The sequence below is a fragment of the Myotis nattereri genome, assembly GCF_964212035.1.
Source record: "Myotis nattereri genome assembly, chromosome: 8".
Classification (NCBI taxonomy): Eukaryota; Metazoa; Chordata; class Mammalia; order Chiroptera; family Vespertilionidae; genus Myotis; species Myotis nattereri.
In genome coordinates this window covers 69721089-69744945 of record NC_138083.1, presented here as the reverse complement: position 1 = coordinate 69744945, position 23857 = coordinate 69721089, and the positions used below count along the sequence as shown (strand labels likewise).

Below are 23857 nucleotides of genomic sequence, written 5' to 3'. Positions count from 1 at the left end.
TTCTGGCTTAAGCATGGACCTTTGGGTCTCTTGCTTTCTCTCTTGTTTAAATTGGGTTTCCTCAAAGAGAAGTCATAACCACGGTGTGGGTGAAATTCTCAGGGACCTTCCTCCCTGGGGAGGATGTGGACTGCTCAGGCAATAGACCATGAAGATGGTGAGAGAGAAAGGAAGTGGCTTTAAGGGGAATGAAACCAATAACACAATAATAAGTTTTGCAAGGGTCAACATTGACCATACTCACCAAAAGGGGCCCCACTGTAAGGCTTGGCTCTGTTCCAGGCCCCAGTTGACAAAGGCGGGCAGGGCAGCGGTGGCACAATAACGCTTTCAGTGGCGAAGTGGTAAACACCTGCCGTAACTGGCTGCTCGCCACCTGGGGCGGGGGTGGGGGATGGGAGGAGCAGGCAAAGTCCTGGAGAAAGGCACGACCTTGGGACCAAGCTCCTGATGGACTCACTTTGGTTATAAAGTGTTGAAGTGGGGACCACTCTACCAAGCTCATCCCCAAACCCCTAGTGACTCAAAACGAGCAGGCATTTTGGACAACACCAATGGAACAGATGTGAGGGCTTTTCCAAGACTCCAGTTACAAGGAGCAGAGACCCCTCAAGCCTCCTGGGGCTCAGGAAAACCAAGTGTGGCAGGGGTCTCAGAAGAGCTTTGAGACCAGACTCCTTGCTTCAGAGCGGGTTTGTGGGGCCTGAGCAGCCCCAGTGAAGGAACCCTGACCCAAACCCTTGGATAGTGTGATTGTGAGCACTCTGGAGCCCACCAGCCAGGGTCTGATCCATTGGTAGGTGTGTCAATTTGGGCGAGTTATTTAACCTCTTAGCTAGTTTCCTCATCTGTAAAATGGGGGTGCTAACAGGACCTTACTGCGCAGAATTAAGTGAGTTCAGGTATTAAGCACAGAATGGACTTGCCGGTGGTCTGCTAGGTAAAAAGGATCTTACCCACCTCCCAGCGTTGCTGTGAGGATCACGGATCAAAAGAATTGTCTAGAGTCCGCCAGTTACAATGCCCGCTGAGGCCAAGCTGACGACGTGAGTGAAGCTGGTGGACAGTCTGTGTCGAGGCTGAGAAGCCACGTGTAGGTGGGCTCCTGCCTGCAGCAGCTAATTGTTGCCATGCTGCCTGAGAGTTGTCAAATCTTTTTCCCCAAGAGAAGTGAGGAACCTGGATTTTTATGGGAAATGGCCTCATTTCTAGTTGGCAACTCATCAAGGACTTCTGTGTGTTTTGTTAAACACGGTACCATCTATGCAACACAGAGGTAGGCGTGGGTGCCCTGCAGGCCACCGGGCGCACACTCCCACTTCTTCCATCTTCTCCAGGCCTTTCCTGGCTTCCCACATCTCTGCCTCCACTGTCTGCCTCCCCAAAGGGCATTTGGGCAGGGCAGTCCTCTCAAGCTCCACTGAAGCCAAGGGAAACAGCCCGGAGAGAACTTCTTAGGAACTTTAAAACCACAGAGACAGGCGATGTAGAAAGTATCAGGTTTTATTATCTCTTTATCAAAAAGTCAGTAACAGACAACAGTGTGAAGGGCTACAAGAGGTGCTCACGTCCAACAAGCCAGAGGAAAGGACCTGGGGATGGGTGGGTGGGGGATGGAGATGAGGACCCAGCCAGCTGGGAACCCTGGGTTGTGGGGGTGAAGGGTTCAGGAAGTGAGGCTGATTCCCCCCCACCCCAGCCAGTGGGGTCAGAAGATGCAGCCTACTCAGGCGAGGCCACCAAGCCCCCCTCTCTGGAAGGGAAGGCCATGGGTAACAGGCTCCGAGCTAGGGCGTAATCAGCCCTCCCCAACCCCGTCCTTTGCCCAGGAAGACAAAGGTCGCGCCAGCAAAGCTGGGGCTGTGACTGCTCAGCCAGCGTGGCTCTCCAGCAGTGCTGCCCAACAGACAGAAACGGCCTCGGCCTGCCTGCTCACTGCAGTAGCCACTAGCCACATGTGGCAACTGAGCACTTGAAATGCGGTTAGTGTAACTGAGGAATGGGTTTTTAACTTGATGTAATTCTAACTGACTTAGCCACCCGTGGCTGGTGGTTACTGTATCGGCTAGCACAGCTCTCCAATTTTCTCTTACATTTGGAGAAATGAGGAACACCAGCTGAGTTCAAAGCAGAAGCTAAAAGGAAGGCAGAACTATCTACCCTCAACTATTCTAGCCCCGTGAAAAGGCACCAGGAACGGGGCAAGAGAAACAGGCAAAAACCTCCCTCAACCATATAAAAATTCACTCACTCAACCGCCCAGCCAACTTCAAATGGGAATATCACACTATCTCCTGAAAAAATATATTTATCTATTTTTCTAGAACCAAGAAAGAATAATAATATATTACTAGAAAAGAGACACAAATATCCCACCATCCCTTACATTATATATTTGGGATCTGCTAGAAAACTATGTCTCAGCAAAATCCACTTCTTAGAGGAAGCAGCTTCAGAAAGGGTCAGAGTCATGAGCAGAGGACTGTAAAGTCTGTTTGATGAAATGGGGAGGGGACTTGAAGGAAAACAGAAAAGCGAGGCCCTGTCGGAAGCTATAAATAGTAAAAAAAAAAATAAAAAATAAAAATCATATCTCCGGCTCTCCTCTCATTTTCGAGAAACAGAAACCAAAAAACAAAACCAAACAACCATTAAATACAAACTTAGCAGGTACGGTGGAAATGTGCAAGAGAGCAGAGACGGCCTCGGCACCTGTGCACTCCGGCCCAGGCAGAGACCCTACACAAAGGAATGAACTGTTGAAACAAAAACAAAAACAAAGAAACCCTACTAAAAATAGATTTACAAAAATTCTACAAACCCATTTCAATATGAACTTTCAGCTCCCCCCGCCCCTCCCCAAATAAAAAAGGTTGATGTCCAAAAGTCATTAAAGAGCCCAATGGCCCAAGGTATACCACAGAGACTCCTGCAGTGTGGACACAGTGCCCTTCGATGGGCACATCTCAAGGTGCGGATGGTTCTAGTTCCTTCTCCCAGTTCCTGGCAGAGGGGCCGGCTATGAAAGGGCAGGGCAGGGAGGAAGGCGCTGGAGACAGACCTCCAGCAGGACTCATTCGACAGCCTCAGAGGGGCGCTGGATGAGGCGTGGTCAGTACGGGCTCTAAGCAGGGCCTAGATTCTAAACTGGAAGATGCAGAAATAATGCAATCCTAGACTTGCCTTTGGAAAGGCCAAGTTGAGCCTCATTTTTTTCTGCTGGGACCATGGAGACCCAGCAAATCCAGAGGCAGGCAGGAACAGAAGATGATGTGTTTCCCGTCCCTTACAATGGAATCAGAGCTGAAGATGCTGACAGGTCAGTATTAGGTTGTCCTCCCCCTACTCTAAAGTCCACCCTCCAAAATCCTCCGGCTTCTTGCCCCCCTCGAGTCCAAGCCGTGTCCATGAGGAAGCTTCAGGCGTAGAACTCGTTGGTGGGGGCTTTTTTGTAGATGGGCTTCTTGCCCAGGTCGTAGCTGCCTTCGTCCTTTTTCTTCATGCGGTACATCAGCAGCAGGACCAGGAAAACGGCAAAGAGGATGCCCACAGTGCCGCCCACAATCAGAGCTGGAGGGGAAAGGGACAGCAAGGTGAGAGCGGCTCCTCAGGCCTTCGGGTACCCTCCCACAGCTACAGTTGGTTCTCTTACGACGAGACATCCTCACCACCACACCGCCTGAGCCCTGCATGCTGAGGTCTTATTTGATCCTCACGGCCTCACTTATGAGAAGGGGGTCATGGGGAGTCACTGAAGACCATAGGGCCAGAGTGGCAAAGCCACCATTCCAACCCCCATCTGTCTGAGTCCAAAGCTGACTCTTTCCAAACACCAGGTCGGCTCCCCAGGAGCAGCTTAGCCGTAACTGAGCCAGAAGCAAGAAAAACTGCGGCTGTGGAAATGGTCACAGACATACACTTACTGCGCAGTCCTCTAGCTGTGCCTGTGTGCCCCTGTGCGCATGCCGGCCTACACTTCTATAGACAGTGTATATGCTACCATGCACAGGCGTAACACACTATCATGTCCATCCTGCGTCCTAGATAATTACAGATAGTGGTCTATGATCAGTGGTTAAGGCCTAGCGTCTCCTCCCATCTCTCCCCCCCCCCCCCCCCCACTTACAGGTTGTGTGACTTTAAGTTCCTTCATCTCACCCATTGCAAAATCAAAATCATAAACTGTAAATGTTTGTGGTTTCTATCTGCATCCCTAGCACCCTGAGTCGCGCCTGATGCAACAGTAAAATGACTCTCACAGCTGGGCTCAGAGAAGAGCACAGCCCCGGGGCAGCTGGCCAGGGTCAGGCAGATGTGGGCTCCTAACGCCAGGATGTCCTCTGCACTTGGCCAAGAGGCCAGAATGGCTCCTTTCGTTTGTGGAGGGGGCAGGGATGTCTCATGGAATCCTTTCTGTGGCAGATTGAGTCCCCTAATTCGGACTTACTCAGGCTAAGGAGATTAATTTTCCGTCCCTGCACACACTCCAAAGCTATGCAGAGAATGGGGCCACGGGAGCCAAGGAAGGGTCTTTCTTGGCTAAAACTCTATGAAAAGCAGCAACAAAGTGCCCCCAGGAGATGCCAGGAAAAGGATTTCAAGTGCCAACCCCATTCTTGTCATCCGCACCTTTCCCTCCGAGGACCCCAGCTCTTCTAGTAGCTCTGTGCTGGGACTCCCCTCAAGGTCAAAGTTCAATTACAGTCTTAGAAGTGACTGTGGTCCTAGATTCAAAGGCCAGGTCTACCACTTTCTGGTTTTATGACTTTGGGCAAGTGATTTTGTTTCTCAGAGACATCGTTTCCTTCTCTGTAACAGAATCGATAACCATACCCATCTGATAGGGTTGTTGTGGGGACTCTAATGAGAGGAGAACATGAATCACATGCACATAGCAAGCACTCGATAAACTCCCAGGTGCTGTTTAAAAAGGTGGGATGGGTCCTGGCTGGTTTGGCTCAGAGAATAGAGCGTTGGCCTACAGATTGAAGGGTCCCGGGTTCGATTCCAGTCAAAGGCACATGCCCCGGTTGTGGGCTGGATCCTCAGTAGGGGGCATGCCAGAGGCAGCTAATCAACGATTCTCTCTCATTGATGTTTCTATCTCTCTCTCCCTCTCCCTTCCTCTCTGAAATCAATAAAAATATATTTTAAAATAAAGTAAAACAAAAAGGTGGGATGGGAGGGCCCTGCCTCAGCGAGCTCAACAGCATAACTTCCCATGAAGAGCGCGTACTGGTAGCTTTCTCTGCCGCAAGATGTAAGAGAGGACCTAACTTCATCCTGCCTCTTGCTATGTGACCCAAGGCCAGTGGGCTGCCTTCTCCGGGCTTCAGCTTCCCCTGTATAAGAAACAGTTGCTTAGAATAGATCAGTGGTTTTTAAAGCCACTTTTATGGGTTGTTTTTTTTAAGCCATTAAGAAAAAAAGTCATAGAAACCTTAGTTGGTAAAAGCAAAACCTCCTGTGAATCCCACACATGCAGCCGAAAATGAAACTGTGGTTGAAGAAAGGTGGGGGAGGCTTTAAAACAGTTCAACCAAAGAGCCTGAGAAGAAACTTAAAAGATTAAATGGTCTCTAAGGGCTCCTCTAGTTCTGACAGCAACCCCCCCCCCCCCCCCCCCCTGTGCATCACACAAAGTAGTGAAGGGAAAATAAAAAGAGCACTGGCTCAGGTGCCAGGGGCCCAGGGGCAGGGCTGAGGAGGACCCAAAGTCACCCGGGGTTAGACTTCCAGGAGCCTCATCTGCCAGGTGTAGGCAAGGTCCTTTCTTTTGCCCAGCCGGTGTGGCTCAGTGGTTGAGAGTCAACCTATGAACCAGGAGGTCACAATTTGATTCTGGGTCAGGGAACATGCCCGGGTTTCAGGCTGGGTCCCCAGTAAGAGGTGTGCAGGAGGCAGCCGATGGATGATTCTCTCCATCATTGATGTTTCTATCTCTCTCTCCCTCTCTTTTTCTCTCTCTGAAATCAATAAAAATATACATATTTTTGAAAAATGGAGCCGGCCCTAACTGGTTTGGCTCAGTGGATAGAGCATGGGCCTATGGACTGAAGGGTCCCAGGTTCGATTCTAGTCAAGGGCATGTACCTTGGTTGCAGGCACAATCCAAGTAGAGGATGTGCAGGAGGCAACTGATCGATGTTTCTAACTTTCTATCCCTCTCCCTTCCTCTCTGTAAAAAATCAACAAAATATATTTAAAAAAAAAAAAAAGAGTAGTTTGTACTACTCTTATTAAAAAAAAAAAAAATAGAGCCGGAGCTGCCACACTGGAGAAACTGCCTTGCAGGTGTTACTCTTCAAACCTTTGGAATGTTAAAAATGGACAAAATAACCTTTGGAAGGACTGGGCCTAAAGCAGCATTGTATTCCAAGCAACTGTTCGCAAAGATAATGGGAAAGCAGATATCATGAGTGAAAATGAAAGGCATTCTTTAGAATTACATCACTATGCTAGTTTATCTGTTTTCTTAGCTATATAACACCCATAGGCACTCCTTCCTTCTATTCATGTAATTATTCCCTTTCCCTATTTCATAAATACCCCTTGCCTTCACCTCCTACTCAGAACACTATTTGAGCCTGAATCGGTGCTTCCCGACCAGCTTTTGGATCTCAAATAAAACCCTTGTTGCCTCTCACCTTGACCTCATATTTTAAGTTACCATACCATACTAACAAATCAGAATAGCCCTTTAGAGTTTGCCTAGTTATTTCAGATTCTATTTTCCATGGAGTCGTTGTACCAACCTAAGGAGGTGTCATTGTCCCCACTTAGAGAGGAGGCAACTGAGGCTCATCTCCACTGAGGTTCAAAAGCTTCTCAGCCAAGGTCAGAAGCCTGTCAGGTGATAAAGTCGGGGGTAGGGGGAGGTAGGGGGTGGGGGGAGCTAGCCTAATCCCAAGGAGTGTCTGGGCTTTCAAGGGAGGTTTTCAAAGAATGTTGACATTTAATCATTAAATCCCTAAGTACCAAACCCAGGAGGTGAAAATGCTTTGAAAATAAGAGAGGGATTTAAGGCGAGTGAATGACTCAGCTTGTCTATTCTTTAGAAGACTTTGATGTGCAATTATTCTCCCCTCCACCAGACTGCACAGTCACAGCCCCCTTGAGCCCCACCTTTAAGGTGGGACACCCTGAGTGTGGCTGTAAGGGGCCCCTGCCTGGGGCACTGCCTCCCATTGAACCCTCCCCGTCCTGTGAGGAGCAGGAGCCTTACCTGCCAGGACCTCTTTTCTCTCAAAGATGTTGCTGCTCTGGGCAGTGCTGGACATGGACACCTTGTTGGACACATCCTCGTCCCCTTCAAGCAGCGGTGAGAGCCGCTTCGGGATGACCTCATTCTCCTCCAGCTCCTTGGGTTGGGTGGGGACCCGGCTCCCAGGCCCTGCCCTCTCAGGAATGTGGTTATCTAAGGGCACCTGGATGGGGACAGAAGAGAAAGGCTCAGTACAGTTTGGGGAGAGACCCAGGGCAGGAGACAGGGACGTGCAGCCAGGCGGGGAATCTGGTTCTGCCTTCTTGCTGACTGAGCCACGTGGCCCTGGAGCAGGAGTCAGCCACAACCCCAACAACTTTTCTAGTTAGTCTCTCAAAATGGGAATGAAAGTGACCAAGGGCACAAGGAAGCAGGTGTCCCCACTCATTGCTGCTCAGGGGGTATTTTAAGAGTAACCACTCTGGAGGGAAGGTTCAGCCAAACTGCAGAAATTGCTTGCCCATTGAGGCAGCAATTTTGCCTCTGGGACTCTGCCTTAAGATGCTAATCAGATAGTTGTATCAGATGTTTGCTGTGGTGTTATAATTTCAGAATATCAAAAAGTTATACACAACTTTTTCATCAATCAGGGGAGCTGGGTGAACTATAATCATGCAGCCTCTAAAAACAGGAAGAATATTTAATTATGTGGGGGAAATACTCATGACCACTTTAAGTAAAAAATGTATGCAAAGAATACCCATAAAAGCACAGCAAAGGGGCTGGAAACACATCTAAATGTTGAGTGATTATCCTTGCAGGAAAGATGGCCTACCCATGACCCCAGTTGTGCCTGCCCCCAAGGATCCCAGGGTCACAAATAAAAGTCTTCTTGCAGAGTGAGGTCACCTCCTCACTGAGTCTGCCCCTCTCAACAGGTGTTACAGAAGAGCAGGGGGAGAAGCAAGGCATGCGGTTACTTACCAAGGGCTGGATCACTTCGGGGAAGACCTTGGGGTCCTCTGAGTCATCTGTAAGTTCAGAAAGACTGCATGAGTGTGAAGTCAGTTACCCCGAAATGAATGACCCTCTTTCAGCCACGGCTGCTGGGAGACCACACTTAGCAGCTCCCAAATGCTCAATGTCCAGCAAGTGACCCGTTTCCACTCTAGCCTCAGTCATCTCATCTGTAAAATGGGGGTCCTGACACCTGCCTCCCCGGCTCGTTCCCGGAATGGTGAGCTGGTAGCTGGACAGATGCTTTGTCAACTCCAACCCCTTGCTCAGTAAAGGGTGGGTCCAGGGACCAACAGCACACCTGAGGGACCAGTGAGAAATACAGAATTTCAGGGCCCACTGAACCAGACTCTACATTTTAATAAGATCTCCAGGGGCATCATTTGAAAAGGCAAGACTCCAGATGGCAATATTAAACAGTAGAATTGCAATATTAAAACATTTACTTAGCACTCGGTATGTGCAGAGCTTCAAGTGAGTACAGTGCCCAAAACACAGATGTAAGGTCATGTCTCTTCCCATTTTACAGACTTAGAAACCAAGGTTCAGAGGCCGCAGGCTGACAGTTTGAACTCAGGACTATGTGAATCCAAAGCTCAAGCTTTGAATCATTCTGCCACCCTGCACACAGTAGGGATGTTCCTAGTAGCTGTCTAGTCCAGCATTCAGGGCCAGGAGGTCACCAAGGACCACACAAGACCTTAGCTCCAGGTCCAGCCCCAAGAAGCCAGGGTGCCTTCACCCACTCCCACTCCCTCCGAAGCAAGGGCTTATTCTTGATTTCCCACCCACACCTCTGCCCTGATGCACGCCCAGGTCTTTTTCCTTTTCAAAGGAAGGAAAACACCAGTTCTTCCCACACCACCCCACTCTCACGACGTCCGAGGTCAATGGTTCTCAACCTGCTGGCCCTTTAAATACAGTTCCTCATGCTGTGACCCAACCATAAAATTATTTTCGTTGCTGCTTCATAACTGTCATGTTGCTACTGTGATGAATCGTCATGTAAATATCTGACATGCAGGATGGTCTTAGGCGACCCCTGTGAAAGGGTCGTTCGACCGCCAAAGGGGTCGCGACCCACAGGTTGAGAGCCGCTGGCCTAGGTGGACAACCCAGGCTGCTGCTCAGAAAACCTAGAGCTACAAACAACCAGGGAGGGTCTCAGGGGTGGAAATGGCTGATCCAGTTACTTCGCTTCCTCTTATTTGAGCAGGGAGGAGCACTCTAGGAAAATCCCCACAAAAGTCACCCTCCCATGAGGAGAGTAAACATTCCCTCCAGCCCCGTGCCCCCGGCCTGCCCACTGCACCCTCCATACCCAGATCTCCAGAGCCAGACAGCTCAAAGTCATCCAGTTCCTGCCCGGGCTCCCCGACGTCCTCGTCATCTGGTAGGGGTCCGGAAAAGTATCGGCCTTGTAGGTCTTGGGGGTCGATGACCTCGGTCTCTCGGATCTAGGGTAAAAAAAGGAGACAGATCAGCCAACAGCCCCACAGTGGTCTATAACAGCCCCCTGAGCCCCAAAAGGCAGTGAAAAGGGCATTCGAGAAAGTAAACTGAGGCGCTGGAAGGGGACCAGGCCAGAGCCTAGAGTCCTGGGTCCTGGCCTCCTCCTGGCCTCCAACTTGCGTGGGGCCTTAGGCAAGTCTCCTTCCCATAAATAATAAAGGTGGTAATAATCAGAATGTAAATACAGTACCAGGTACCATTTACTAAGCACTTGCTATGTGTCAGGGCCTGTTCTTTAACTTTAACCCTATTTTACAAGCAAGGAAAGTGGGCATTAAAGACATCAAATCATTTTCTTTTGGTGACAGAAGTGGCCGATGGAGGAGTGAGGATTCCATGTCGGGCCGCCTGACTTCAGAGCCAGTGTTCCCACCCACCCAGGCCGGCGGAGGATACCCTAAGCCGGAGTTCTGTGATGCCGCTGAGCTGATTCACCCCCGGTGGAGAGGGCTGCTGGCTCTGGGACCCCTTTCCCAGCTGAGTCAGACTTGGCTGGGACGGGCAGGGCTGGCTCACCCACACCCTGGGACAGCCTCAGGTCAGGGCGTTGCCCAGACCTAGTGACTCAGGAGTGCATAAACACACGCTAGTGTTCAGCCTTCCCAAGAGCTCCCACACATCTACTCTGCCACCAACACTGTGCGGGACAGGGGGAGGCACAGTTCCTGCCTCAGGGACCCCCTGCTCCAGCGCCCATCAGTGTCGCTCAGCCCCTACCCATGGGGACCCACTGATCACAGCAGAATCTTAGATCCACCCCGACCGAGAAGCTTTTAAAAGGAAAGTAACAAAGGCCTAGCCAGGGGAGTAAAGAACCTCCTCAAGGTCCTAAGGACATCAGCTCCTGGGCTCCCGACCTTCCTCTCAGCTCCTGGGCTAAGGTTCTGTCTGCCCACAGAACAGCAGTCCTGGGCCAAGTTCACGATTGCACTAATTAATTCAAATATTAAAGTGTCTGCTATTTGCCAGAAGGGTTAGGGTTTTTTGGGTTTTTTTTTAAATATATTTTATTGATTTTTTACAGAGAGGAAGGGAGAGGAATAGAGAGTTAGAAACATCAATGAGAGAGAAACATCAATCAGCTGCCTCCTGCACACTCCCTACTGGGGATGTGCCCGCAACCAAGGTACATGCCCTTGACCGGAATCGAACCTGGGACCCTTCAGTCCACAGGCCGATGCTCTATCCACTGAGCCAAACCGGTTAGGGCTAGGGTTAGGGTTTTGATTAAGTTCAATACACGCCCCCCCCCCCCCAAACAGTGTCTCATCTTCTTTCCCAGAACCCCTAACTGCAGGAGGTCAGGGTGCTGCTCAGAACCACAGAATACCAGCTGGAGAGAGGCCAGGGACGTCCTGTCCTCTCATTTCACAGAATTTGAGAGAATACTAGCCCCGGACAGTCACTGACTGGCCCAAGTTCACACAGTGAGTTAGCTACATAGCTCACAGACCAAAGAGGCCAGCCTCAGTTTCTGATGCCGGGGGAGCCCAGGAAGGAATGCTGGTTCCTAAGACAAGGCTACCATTGCAGGAAGGGCCCAGGAGCCTCCTGCACTCCCTCCGCTGGTTTCCGGGGAGAGGCGGGCAGAACCTGTCAGGCCCTCTTCCACTCCCACGCGGGCATAAGCTGGATTCTGGAAAGGGAGCGGGCCAGGCTGGGAGGAAGGCAGTGGGGAGGCACTGCACCTCCCACAGGAGGGGAGAATCTGCTGACCGCTTGGCACACATGGGGGTGGGGAGCCAGAAGGGGTTAGGGATGACTTCATGACTGGGGAATCAGGAGCTGTGAGCCGCTGGCATTGGAATTCCAGCCCCCGCGCACAGCCCTGTGCCTGCGGCTTTGGTTTGGCAGCTCAAAAGGCTTCTCCGAGATTGCACAAGGTGCCGGTCCCTGGGGAGGGGTCCCTGTCCTCTGGGGCCCAGGACCTGAGAGCAGGACCTCCGTGGCTTGCCTAGCTAAGCACTTTGCATGAAGTGGTTCTGCAAATAGATGTGTTTTTCACAGAAGTGGAGAGGGGGTGAGGGGGGGGGGGCTTAGAAAGGTAAACTCACTTGCCCAAGTTCACACAGGCCAAAAATGGCCACACTGGACCAGAACCCAAGCATGGGTCCCCTGTGCCTTTACCCACATACACACACGACACACACAGAGTGCCCGTCTACCCAGGGAGCCCTGTTCCGTGCAGGTCAAAGCAGCTGAGGAGGGAAAGATGGTGCTATGGCCCCTTGTTGGCCTGGCCTGTGGGAGCCAGAGCTCCAGTCCTCAAGACAGCGGCTGGGGTCCCAACGGGGACTGTTTCAGGCTGAGATCCTCCCTCCCCCTGCTTGTCCCCAGGAGCCATATAATGTTGCTTCTGAGCCTGCCTTCCAGTATGTGAGTGTTTCGAAACAGCCAGGGTCAGCACACTGATTGGTTGATAGGAACCACCCCCGTCTTACGCTGGGAACGTGGACTGAGGGGTGGGCATGGCATTCCTGCAGCCAAATCTGCAAAAATGAGGCTGAACCAGCTTTATTCCCAGTTCAGCCCTCTGTGTGATCACCTGGGCATCCAGAGCCCTTCATCTTCATACGAGGTTCCTGGGGAGGAAAAAGGACTTGTCTAAGGTCACACCAGGAGGCAAGTGCATGGTCAGGACTCGACCCCACTAGGTACCTGTTCTGGCTGTAAAAGGACGGGGTCCCAAAAAGCTGCATTTGGTGAGCCTGCGTGCACTCCTACAGCCAGTCAGGGGGCTTGGCAGAATTGTGAGGTGTGCTGATCAGAGGAAACAGGAAATTAAGTTCTTCTTCAACTCCAGCAGGACCCTTTAAGGCTAGGTCAGCAAGACAGGACTGAGTTGCAGGGGCTTGTGGGTAATCATCCCTCTGAGTGTAGAGGTGGGGTGCCAATAGCCCACCCTCTCCCCACCCTCTTATCAGCAAGGCTCATTCAGCCTGGAGTATCTTTGGAGAACCAGGCCACCCAGCAGCCAGGCCCAGCCCTGATCAGAGAAGGACCCCACCCTGCTCCTGGCTAAGGATGTGATCTGTTCACCTCAGCTCACCCCATACCTGCCCAGGGAACATGTAGTCACACGTGTGTTCACGCACAGGCATCCTCTCTGGGAACCTTTGGTCGCCCCGTCTTTGTCCCTCTCACAGACACACAAGAGATATCACCAGGGGAACAAGGCAGGGGCCTGGGTCTCATGGACCTGCCGTCCCTGGGGCTGGTGCGCACTGGGCTGGTGCCTGGAGGCTTAGAGATGCTGAGAGGTAGGTGCTGCTTTGTTCTAAAGGGACTAGCACCTGCCAACGGAAGGTATCTGAGGCCACTGAGCCCACGCGTCTTGTGTTATAAGCCAGCAGACAGATTAAAGGTCCAGGAGCTTGGCCAAGGTCACCCAAGCAGCTGGCGGCAGGGCTGGACTTGGAACGGAGGTCTCCTGGCGCTCGGGCTGCAGTTGTCCTCCCTCCCTCTTCCAGGGTTTTGGCTGCCCCGAAGGGTCTCAACAGGTCCACAGGCAGTTGCTGTCACTCCAGATATACCCCTTTCCAGTGCCTAGGCTAGAGGCATGAAGCTAGGAAAAGGACCCCAACCCTATCCCAAATGCTACAGCGTTTGTCACCCAGGACAAGCCTGGGGGCTGGGGCGGCTAGCACACGTGCCCTCTGCATGCCGGGCACCAAGCCGGGTTCTTCTCTATACGAGTTCGTTTTGTTGGCACAAACTGGTAGGGTGTTCTACCCATTTTGCAGGTTCGGTTGAGTTATTCATCTGAAGTCACAGAGCTAGAGTGTGACAGGGCTGGGATTCCATCCTAGATCTTTCTCGAGACTACGTCTTAGCCACAGCCAAACTTCTCGCTGCCACCCACGCTTCACCTTTCCACCCCAATCCCACAGCCCACACTGCCAGGCCAGGCCTCCAGGGCACCCTTTCCCCTGGCCAGCAAGTAAACAGAGTTGAAAGTGATATTGCTTAAACAAAAGAACAGAAAGTTGGCTAGGGCACCAGGGAGAAGTTCAGGGTCAGGGCTTGGTTAACTATGAACTGGTTCGAGGAGGGAGGAGAGCCTTCCCCCACCTGGCTCTTCCCTACGGGAGGTAAGGTCAGGGTCCGGGACACATTTGACCCTTCTTTCAGGAGGTGAGACCAGAAGGGCAATGGGTGTGTGTGTGGGGGCGGTGGGGGCAGGTTAGTGAGCAGCTGGGCTCCGTGACTACACCCAACAGAGTGATCCTGGCAGGAGATCTCCAGAAGGGACCACTGACACAGTCACTCTTTCCCCACCTCCCTTTGAAGGTCAGGCATCCCCCCCAGAATGAGCAAAACCTGAGGGCCACAATCAGGCCTCTCTACGCCCCGGCAGAAAGGAAGGCTCCACTAGAGTAGTTGCCTGAAAAAGCCGATTCACAAGCAAAACTACAGGAGTCTGGGGCTGACTGCACATCTCGATTCCTCAGTTCGCTCTTTTGCTAACTAGGGCTCGGAGCGCCTGGCAGAATGAGGAGGATTAAGTGAAATGCATTAGTGTGTGCGAGGGGCCCAGCATGTGGCCTGGCACACAGCAGGTGCTCAATGAATAGCGGCTGTTATTAATCCCCACCTGTCTTCCTTCTGAATAAGGGGGTTAATGGTCAAAGGGTCAGAGGGTCCTGGGAAAAGTTGTTGAAGCAATTCCATTGCTAGAAAGAAGGTGGTTGGAGATACTTTGCAAAGTGAGAAGGGACATACACTATACTGGGTCAGAGACTTTTCCACAACCAATCACGTCCCCTTCAGACTGTGCAGGGAGAAGGACCCTAAGATGGGCAGAGACCAGCCCAAGGTCATACAACTCGGAGCACCTGTCCTAAGCAGATGACTGAAAATTCGATGCCAGAGTATATCCTGACCAGACTTGGGGATGAAAAAAATATACAGCCCTAACCGGTTTGGCTCAGTGGATAGAGCATCGGCCGGAGGACTCAAGGGTCCCAGGTTCGATTCCGGTCAAGGGCATGTACCTTGGTTGCGGGCACATCCTCAGTGGGGAGTGTGCAGGAGGCAGCTGGTCGATGTCTCTCATCGATGTTTCTAACTCTCTATCCCTCTCCCTTCCTCTCTGTAAAAAATCAATAAAATATATTTAAAATATATATATATATATATATACAGAAGGCAAAAACAGCCACACACCAATACACAACCTGGCCTGTGGTACCTGAAGGGTTAAGCCAGGTCTGGGGGTGGGGTGGGGGTTCGAATGTCAGCTCTGCCCACTCTGAGGTCGGGTTACTGGAACACAATCACTCAGGAGAGTAGCCAGGCCTGGCACTGCCAGCAGCCAGCTTTCCACCAAACCCCTGCCCGCCCTCCCCCTCCTCCACCCCAGGGCAGCCCATTCCCACAGCAAGGGCTCCAGGATCCTGGGGTGCCAGCTAGGAATGGGGGCAGGGGAGGGAGCTTCTAGAGCCTCTGGATGTCCCCCTGTCAGGAGCTGACGTCACACCCCGTCACTAACTCCCTGGGCGATCTTGGAAGATTGCTTCTCCGGGTCTTGGTTTCCCCACCAAAGACAGTTCTCAAAGAGACAAGCCTCCCTCTGTCTTGAGGCCTGGTAACCAAGCTGGGCACTGCTCCGATTACCGGTGGAGATAGCGGGAGGGGCTGGCTCCCGCCGGGCTGTGGAGACAGAGGTGCATTGAAGCTGGGGTTTGTAATCTAGGCGGCGGATCCTGGATCCGAGGTCCCTGCTGGATGGCGGGGAAGACATGAGCAAGCCTCCCTGTTCTCAAGAGCAGAGTCGATAGCCTTGTCTGAGCTGATTGGATCAGCTCTGGGTACTGGCTTCCTGCCCCTTCGAAGCCTCCCCTACCACTTGGGGAAGCCACCGCTGCAGACCAAGTCAGTCTGTCCCAAAGACATCTCAGCCCAGCGTCCCCTACTCCTGGTGACTCGCCCAGCCACCGGTCACCCCTGCCCCCATACCCCCAGGCTGGAGTGGTGCAGCCAGTCCCTGCAGGCCTGGCCATGTCCAGCAGGCTCCATCAAGTCACTGTTTCCACACATACCAGCCTCTCCCTGCCTCCCCTTTCCATTACCCCAGGTGTCACCTGACTAGCAGCCGCTTCTGCTGTGCCAGAGAAATCTGGGGCGGCCCTGACGGACTGGGAAGGGGCCGTGCGGAGTGAGGGGGTGGGGCTGAGGTGGAGGGCCTGGAGGGAGGGTGGGAGTGGGGAGTCACAGGGACACAGCGGTGGGTGGGAACTTGGAGGCGTAGGTAGGGGGACTGCAGAAGGCCAAAGCCAGAAAGAACTGTTCAGATCAGAGTGAGCTTTGGGGGACTCCTAGAGCCCTCTGGAAAAAAGAAAGTTTTGAACCCCAAGAACTGTAGCCATCGGTTTACATTTTCAACATGGGTCCAGGCCACCTTTCCAAAGCCAGCCTGGGCCAGGTTAAGAACCCTTGTCTAGCTGGTAATACTAAACTAAACGTAAGCCAGCACTTTACAAGTTTGCCAAACTGCGATTATGACCCTCGAGTGACACAGGTGTTTTATAGAGGACACGGGCTCCCATCGGCAAAGTGACTTATTAACTAACTGTGTGTCGCTGAAGGGTGAGCGGCAGAGCTGGGATGGGACTCGGGCTGTTCTGGCACCCGGCCTCCAGCAGACAGGAGATGTGGGGCGGCACCCAAAGGTCAGCAGCGAGTTAATAACAAACCTGCCCGAGAGGTCGGGTTTGTCGTACGCCTTTCTAGGGTTAAATCAGGCTCCAACTGCGGACAAATGCCTCCTCTTCCATCCTCTCTAGGCACCAGGCAATGGAAACACAGGAAAACTGGGTTTTCAGAACACGACTCTTTCTGTCCACCGTCCCCCGCACCGCAGGCACACACACCAAAGCCCAGAGCCCGATCTTCAGTCAGCCTCGAACATGGTCCTCCAACTGGGGAGGGGCACCCTGAGTCCGGGGCGTGTCCCAGCGGTCTAGCCCCTACAACCCCCCTCCCCCTCTCCTCCCAGGCTGCAAACTGCTCAACAACGGGTTCCTACAGATTGGCCCAGGAGGGTGGGCCAGGAGGGTGGTGCTGCCGGGAACTGGTTCTTGATTAAATATAAACCCATCAGATAATTAGCAAACAGCCACTTCTAAGATAAACAAATCAGATTTGGGCTCCATCAGCCCCACCCTGGACTCCTCCCTCACCACTTTGTGGCTCTGGGTTAGAAAGGGAGGAAGGGAAAAAGCTTCCCAGAGACCAAGGGGGTGGGTTCCTCAAAGGTACCAGGTAGCATCCAAGCGGCCTGGGCAAAGAGGGCACTGCCACTTAGCACACCTCCTCCTACCGGCACGGTACTGGGGCCTTTATTTGCGGTCTTGTCATCTACAAGCCTCACCTCAATCCAGATCCTACAGACCAAGAAACTGAGTGGGTGAGGGGCCCACGCTGTCAGGTAGGACTTCACACCTCTGGAGTCCGGTCTGCCTAACTCCAAACCGGTGTTCCAATGCCCTCTAGCCAGTGTCGGGAAGCAAGGAGGGGGGCGTCCAACACACCAAGATTCCCGGGGCCAAATCCAATCTGGACTGGACCAGCTTTGCTCTATAAACTCAGAGCAGTTGCAGCCTTAGTTTTGCAGGAAGAAAAGAAAGAAGAAAAAAGAGAAGAGAAGAGAAGAGAAGAGAAGAGAAGAGAAGAGAAGAGAAGAGAAAAGAAAAGAAAAGAAAAGAAAAGAAAAGAAAAGAAAAGAAAAGAAAAGAAAAAGAAAGACCTGCTCAGCAGAGGTCAAATAACCAGTTCTGAGGACTGGCTGAATTCTCTCCTTTCAAAGTCCACACACAGGGCCAGGCACTGTGAAGGACTTGTGTGTCCCCTCAAGGCCCTGGGCACTGAGATGCTGACTCTTTAACAGGCTCTCACAGGACAAGGTAAACCTCTGGAGCCCATGGCAATAGCCCCACCACAGCGCCATCCCATAGCCAAGAGGGGGAGAGGAATGGGTGACTCAGGCAAGCCAGGCCAGCTACCGCTTTTCTCCAGTGACTCACAGCCCCGTCCAGCCCCTTTCCCCAATTTTAAACGTCATTTGGAAATCACACCCAGCAGTCCAGGAGGCCGAGGACAGCTAGGAGTCAATTCCTCCCAGGAGGGAGCTGGGGCGGGTAGCCCAGCCTGGCTCTCCCAGTCCCTCATTCAGGCCGCTCAGCACTCCAAGTCCTTGGAAAAGCCCTCTGTTTCCAGGAGCTGGGGATGGCAGGAGATGAATGTCCCTCCCCACCCCCAACTTCTCTTGTTCAGCTCTTTACCAGGAAGGCCAAGAGAGCGCTCCTCCCCCTAGCAGTCGGCTCTCAGGACAGGAAGGACCCTGAAGGGCACTGGTCCAACCTCTTCGTTTTAGAGTTGGGGACCCTGAGATCCAGAGATAGGGCATATTGCTCAAGGTCACCCAGCAATTCAGAAGTAGAACCTAAGGTATCTACCTTCAACCCCGCCAGTTTCCTGATCTGGAATGTTGTCTGAGGTCGATCAAGGCAAACATCTAGCGTTGTCACACAGACCTTGTTCTGACCTTGGCAAACCACTACATTCCTTTGAGCATCAGTTTCTTGTAAAAATGGAGATAATCATGCCTACCTCACAGTACACCAGGAGGCATTCACATCAGTATTAAATAATCTCAGTGCGCCTTTTAGAATGAAGTTACATGCCTGAATATTACTTATTCATTCATACAAACATTGCCTGAGTACTAACTACACACAGGTGTTTCACTAAGAAGAAACAGCAGAGTTCCTGCCTCGGTGTGTGTGGGCAGGGGGTTGGGGGGGTACAACTCAGAATTTGGTGGAGTAGATCATTCCCTCACCAAACATAACTTTCTTTGAGACATCTTAGATGTCTTTATAGTTTCCAAAGCCCTTTCCGAATGAAGGTACTTAGACATGAATAAAATACCCGAGCTGGAAAGGGCTCTGGAGGCCATTTGGTTCAAATCCCATTTGACAGATGGGGGATGTCTACCCAGAGAGGGAAAGGGACTCAACCTCATGGAACTCCCCAGCCCCCCACACTGTGACCCACATAGTCTCCTGGGTGCTTGGTAGCTCTCACTGGTCACTCAAGGGTCTTAGAACCCTGGGCTTCCTCCCCAACCCCACTTCTATGCAATCAAGGAGAGAATTCTCAAGGAAACCAGAAATATCTCTAAGCTAAAGTACACTGGTAGGTGGGGGACAATTCCCCAGAACCGATTGGGCCTGGACAGTCCCACCTGGGAGGTGGGGGTGAGACTCCCTAAACAAGGCTGCCTTTAATTGGCCAGGGAGGGAGTGGCAGGAAGGCAGTTCAGGGGAATGCTCCCAGCTGGACAGGAAGAACTGGTTTAGGATGGCAAGCCCCATCCAAATGGAGAAGAGGCAGGGTGCTCGGCCTGGGTTCACTTCCCAAAGCTTGTGGCACCTGGGGGTGGGGGGAACCACCCAAGGGGAGGGCAGGCCTTTGGCTTACACCTAAAATTTGGGGAGCGGTCCCAAGAGCACTATTGGAGGGGCTACTGGACAGATTCTGATGGTAGATGCTCTCTGCTACCTTGAAGTGGTACCCATTTTACCGCTTTCAGTTCCCTCGCCTGTGGAGTGGGCACCGTGCAACCCCCACCGGCTTCCTTTCTGAGGAGTGCTTCCCACATACCCAACCTGGCGGAGGAAAAGCACCGAGCAAATCCTAACTGCTATCAGCAAACCCTCTCCCTGCGCCCCGTTTTCTCCACCTTACAAAGGAGGGCTGGCTGCGTCATCGCTATGGTCTGACCCAGTGGTCGGCAAACTCATTAGTCAACAGAGCCAAATACCAACAGTGCTTCTTCAAAACAGACTCGCCCAGGCCGCAAACCGACTTCTGCGCATGGGCCACGAAGTTTCAATCGCACTGTACGTAGGCGCCCGCACGGGGTATTTTGTGGAAGAGCCACGCTCAAGGGGCCAAAGAGCCGCATGTGGCTCGCGAGCCGCAGTTTGCCGACCACTAGTCTAACCCACTGTGACGAGGTCTGATTTTTCTGGCCACAACCTTGGGAGGAAAGGGGGTGGTGGGGCCAAATGGGGAAGCCCTCTGACCCAGTTAGAGGCGGAAGGTCGGTGACATTAGCCAGGAAGCGGACCACTCCAGTGAGGGTGAAACAGAAGAACACCTCTCAGGAAGCAGCTGCTCAGGACTGACTTCTCCCCAAGCTGATGGGTCACCACACGCAGGGCTGACAGCCCTCCCCAGACCACATCCTTCGGAGACACAGCTGTCTGCTCCTCACTCAAGGACTTGCAGGCTCAGCAGTCCCTGAGCTGAGACTGGCAGGTGATTGCCCATGCACTGGCCTCACAATCTCCAGGGTCTTTCCTCTCCTATTGCCCAGGCCCATGGGACCCAGCATGGCATTGCTTTGGCTGCTTCCCCAACTGCTGGACTCCAACACACCCTTCAGGGCCTAGTAAGGACCTCTGCACCAGGGAGCAGCAGGCTTGGGATGGAGTCCCGGCTCAGCCACTAACTTTCTGGCAAGGTTGCCCCTAGTTTGGGGGAGTTATCACCTTCCACCGCAGAATTCCTTGAGGCTGGAACAACCCCAGATCTTTAGACACTAAATTAGTCTTGAGTTATCCTAGGACGGGACACAGCAGCAGCCACTCAGAGTAGCATCAGACTACAAGTTAAGATGAGAGCTGGGAGAATCTGCTCAGCCCCTAATTAGCTGTGTGACCCTGGACAAGTTAGTTCACCTTTCTAGCCTCGGGACCAGTTTAAGAGCAGTAAACAGGGTTGTCAAGAATTAAGGTCGTTGAAGAGCCATTAGAACAGCCATTAGACAGCGATTAGAACACTGCCAGGCACTCCAGCAGCAGAAACTGTGCTGGAGGGTTATTGCTCAGGGTCGCATTCATTCCTCACCCGGAGCGTTTGACTCTCCCCTAAGGAAGCCCAGAGAAATGGCAGCCCCACGCAGGAACTGACAACAGGGACTCTAAGGACAGGAAGGGGGCACAGAGCCCAGGCCCTTGGAAGGCAGTGGAAGGCAGATTCGTTTGCCCTCAACTTCCCAGAGGTTGCCCCCCTTGTCCCCAGCTGGCTGCTGGGATGGAGCTTCAGGTGGCCCAGGGCTTTGTAAACTAGGACGGGGACCAGTGGGCAGCGAGAAGGCGGCTTCTCCGTGCCCACGGAGGCCCCCTCTCCCCAGCCCCCTTCACCTCACTCTCACTCAATGTGGGTGCTTCCATTTCCCGTCTGCATTGAGCAAAAATAAAACACTCTTCTTACATAAAGCCCAGGGGAGGCCGGGGGGAGGGGGCGGAGGGGGGGGGTGCACCGCGAAGTGCCGAGCCCCAACCATCCCTGCCGTTCACCCTTGAAAGAACAAGAGTCTCAACTTTGTAAAGACGGAACCTAAAGATGCACTGTCACCTCCTGCCCCACTCCCCCAAGCCCTCGGTGCAGACGGGGAAATTGAGACTCAGCAGGGGCAGGGCCTTGCCCCAAGTCACAAGCCAGTGGCAACGCTGCGGCCAGAGTGAGGTCAGGGCTCAGTCCTCCACTCTCCGGCGTGTGAAACCGGCGTGTGTACCGGGCGCCGCGGAACCCTAACTCCTCCCCCTCCCGAGGACTCGCAGCCCCTCATCCCCAGGCATCTCGGGTTCTGGAGCTGCCCGCTCCCCGCGCCGAGGGGGCGAGGAGGAGGGCTGGGCCTCCGGGCCTGTCCCTGGATCACCAGGGAAGGTGCGGGGTGCGGGAAGGGGTGCGGGGGGGCGGGGGGAGGAAGGTGACACCGGCTTAGTCACGTCCGAGCCTGGAGCCCGCGGCGGGGCGAGGCCTAGGGGAGGCGGGAAGAGCAACAGGGTGGGGGCGCACGGCAAGAGGAGGAGCCCCCCATTCCCACCGGGGCCTCCCTGGGACCTCGGTCGGAGCCAAGTTTCCAACAAAGTTTCCCCGGACTCGGCATCTCCTTAGGGGTGACGCAGCCCCCCGATCCCGGGCTCCCAGGAACAAAGGAGGTGCTGGTCCGCCCCCTCGGGGATCTCCAGGCACCTACCGACTCCGCGGCGGCGGCGGGGGCGCCCACGAGGAGCAGCAGGAGCGCGAGCAGGCGGGCGGGGGCCATGGCGTCGCGGTCTGGGAAGGGCGCGCAGGCGAGTGGCCGCCGTCCGCAGCCGGCCCTCCTTATAGGCGGTGGCCGGCCCCGCCCCGCCCCGCCCCCGGGCCCGCACCCCTGCCCTCCTCCCCCAGGAATTCCCCGGGAAAGCTGGGCCTCCGGGGCGCAGCGCTCGCCCGCGGGGATGGAAACCCCAAGGGACCCGCCCTGTGCGCGTCAGCCGGTCCCCACCGACCAAGTCACGGTCCTCCAGGAGCCCCCATCCCCTTATTGACTTGATCCCCTGCTAGACAGGCCCCCAAAGATCATTGCGTCTAAGCTTCTCATTTTACAGCGGGGGAAACTGAGGCCCAAGGACAGGAGGGACTTGCCCAGGGGCGGCAATGTAGACCAGCACCCTTCAAACCAGGTACGCTCCCCTCGGAGGGGACGGAAGACATCCCAAACGGGGCGCGAACCAATTATTTTAGTCTTTGCCGGCCATAGGGCCTCTTGTCACAGTTAGTTAAACTCTAGAGTTGTAGCTCAAAGAGCCAATAAATACTTCAAAGAATGAGTGTGGCTGTGTTCTAATGAAACAGTAGTTATGGACACTGAAATTTGAATTTTATAAAAGTTTTACGTGTCGCTAAATAGCATTCTTCTTTTGATTCCTCCCCCCCACCCCGCCCCCGCGCTCTGCCCGCCCCCACCCCGCTCCCCGGAAAATCATTTGAAAATGTAAAAACCATTCTTAGCAGTGAGCTGAATGAAAATAAGCCACCGGCAGACTTCTTGGTCTTAGGGTGGCTGAGCTCTGTTTTAAGGGATTTGTTTTCCCAGATTTTGAACTTCCTAAAAAGTTTGATCTCTCAGAGAACTGGTCTGCAAGTTTATCTCCATTCTCAGATCTGTGTTCACCTTTGTAAAAAAATAAATAAATTCTGTGCATCCTCCCAACAGTGGGGGTGGGGGTGGCAGGGGTAAATCCTCCCGGGCCCCAAGTACAGGTACTGTTGGGATTATTAGGGGGAAGCATCCTATAATAGTCAAAGTACCAACGGTGCCTAGCCTCCTTAGCTCTTCTGTATTTTATATGGTGTACAGATATGAAGATATGCTATCTAGAATAATAAAAGTGTAATATGCTAATTAGACCAGACGTCCTTCTGTCCTTCTGTCCTTCTGTCCTTCCAGTCAAAGCCCAGTCCTGGGTGCCAGCAGCAAGGGTGAAGGATGGCCTACTCTTGCACGAATTTCGTGCATCGGGCCTCTAGTATGATATAAAGATATATATATACCCGCATCGAATCCGAGTCACGGCACCAATAAAAGAAAAAAAAGATATATAGCCGCATATATAATGTGTCTTTATGAGAATATGTATATCTATCTTTCTAAGGCTAAAGCTTGGCTTCAGAGCCAGACTATTTTGGCCTCTGTTGGCATATTATGAATTCACACACTTTGTGAAGAGTTGGGAGTGACTTCCCCTCTTCCGTTCCATCCCTTAATGATCAAAGGATTAAAATCTTTTGAGGCAGACAGCCTTGACAATAAAGCAAGCTTCAAATGCTGCTCAGGTTTTTCCCCACGGATATAAAGGTAAGCAATTTTTTTCAGCTTGGATTTGGAAATAAACTGAGAAAATGAATGAATTTTCTATCAGAATAAGAATTCCTGCCGAAACCGGTTTGGCTCAGTGGATAGAGCGTTGGCCTGCGGACTGAAAGGTCCCAGGTTCGATTCCGGTCAAGGGCATGTGCCTGGGTTGCGGGCACATCCCCGGTGGGAGATGTGCAGGAGGCAGCTGATCGATATTTCTCCCTCATCGATGTTTCTAACTCTCTATCTCTCTCCCTTCCTCTCTGTAAAAAATCAATGAAATATATATATATATATATATATATAAAAAAAAGAATTCCTTTTGCAAGTCAGATGGGTTTTGCAATCTTTGCTGTCCACAGAATTGAAGGTGGTTTTAATCTAGTTGTCAGTAGATAAATCATTCAAAATAATTTTTGATGATGGAT

At 52.7% G+C, this 23857-nt stretch overlaps 1 protein-coding gene across 1 annotated transcript; it reads right to left on the bottom strand.

The window, feature by feature from the left end:
• Positions 1-1485: 1485 nt before the first annotated feature.
• On the bottom strand, positions 1486-21918 carry SDC4 (syndecan 4). The gene is made up of 5 exons (XM_081097937.1): positions 21786-21918; positions 9543-9678; positions 8189-8235; positions 7226-7427; positions 1486-3570 (listed from the first exon to the last, which is right to left on the bottom strand). The coding sequence occupies exons 1-5, from the start codon at positions 21852-21854 to the stop codon at positions 3419-3421; spliced, it is 606 nt and encodes a 201-aa protein (XP_080954063.1). The 5' UTR covers positions 21855-21918; the 3' UTR covers positions 1486-3418.
• Positions 21919-23857: the final 1939 nt, after the last annotated feature.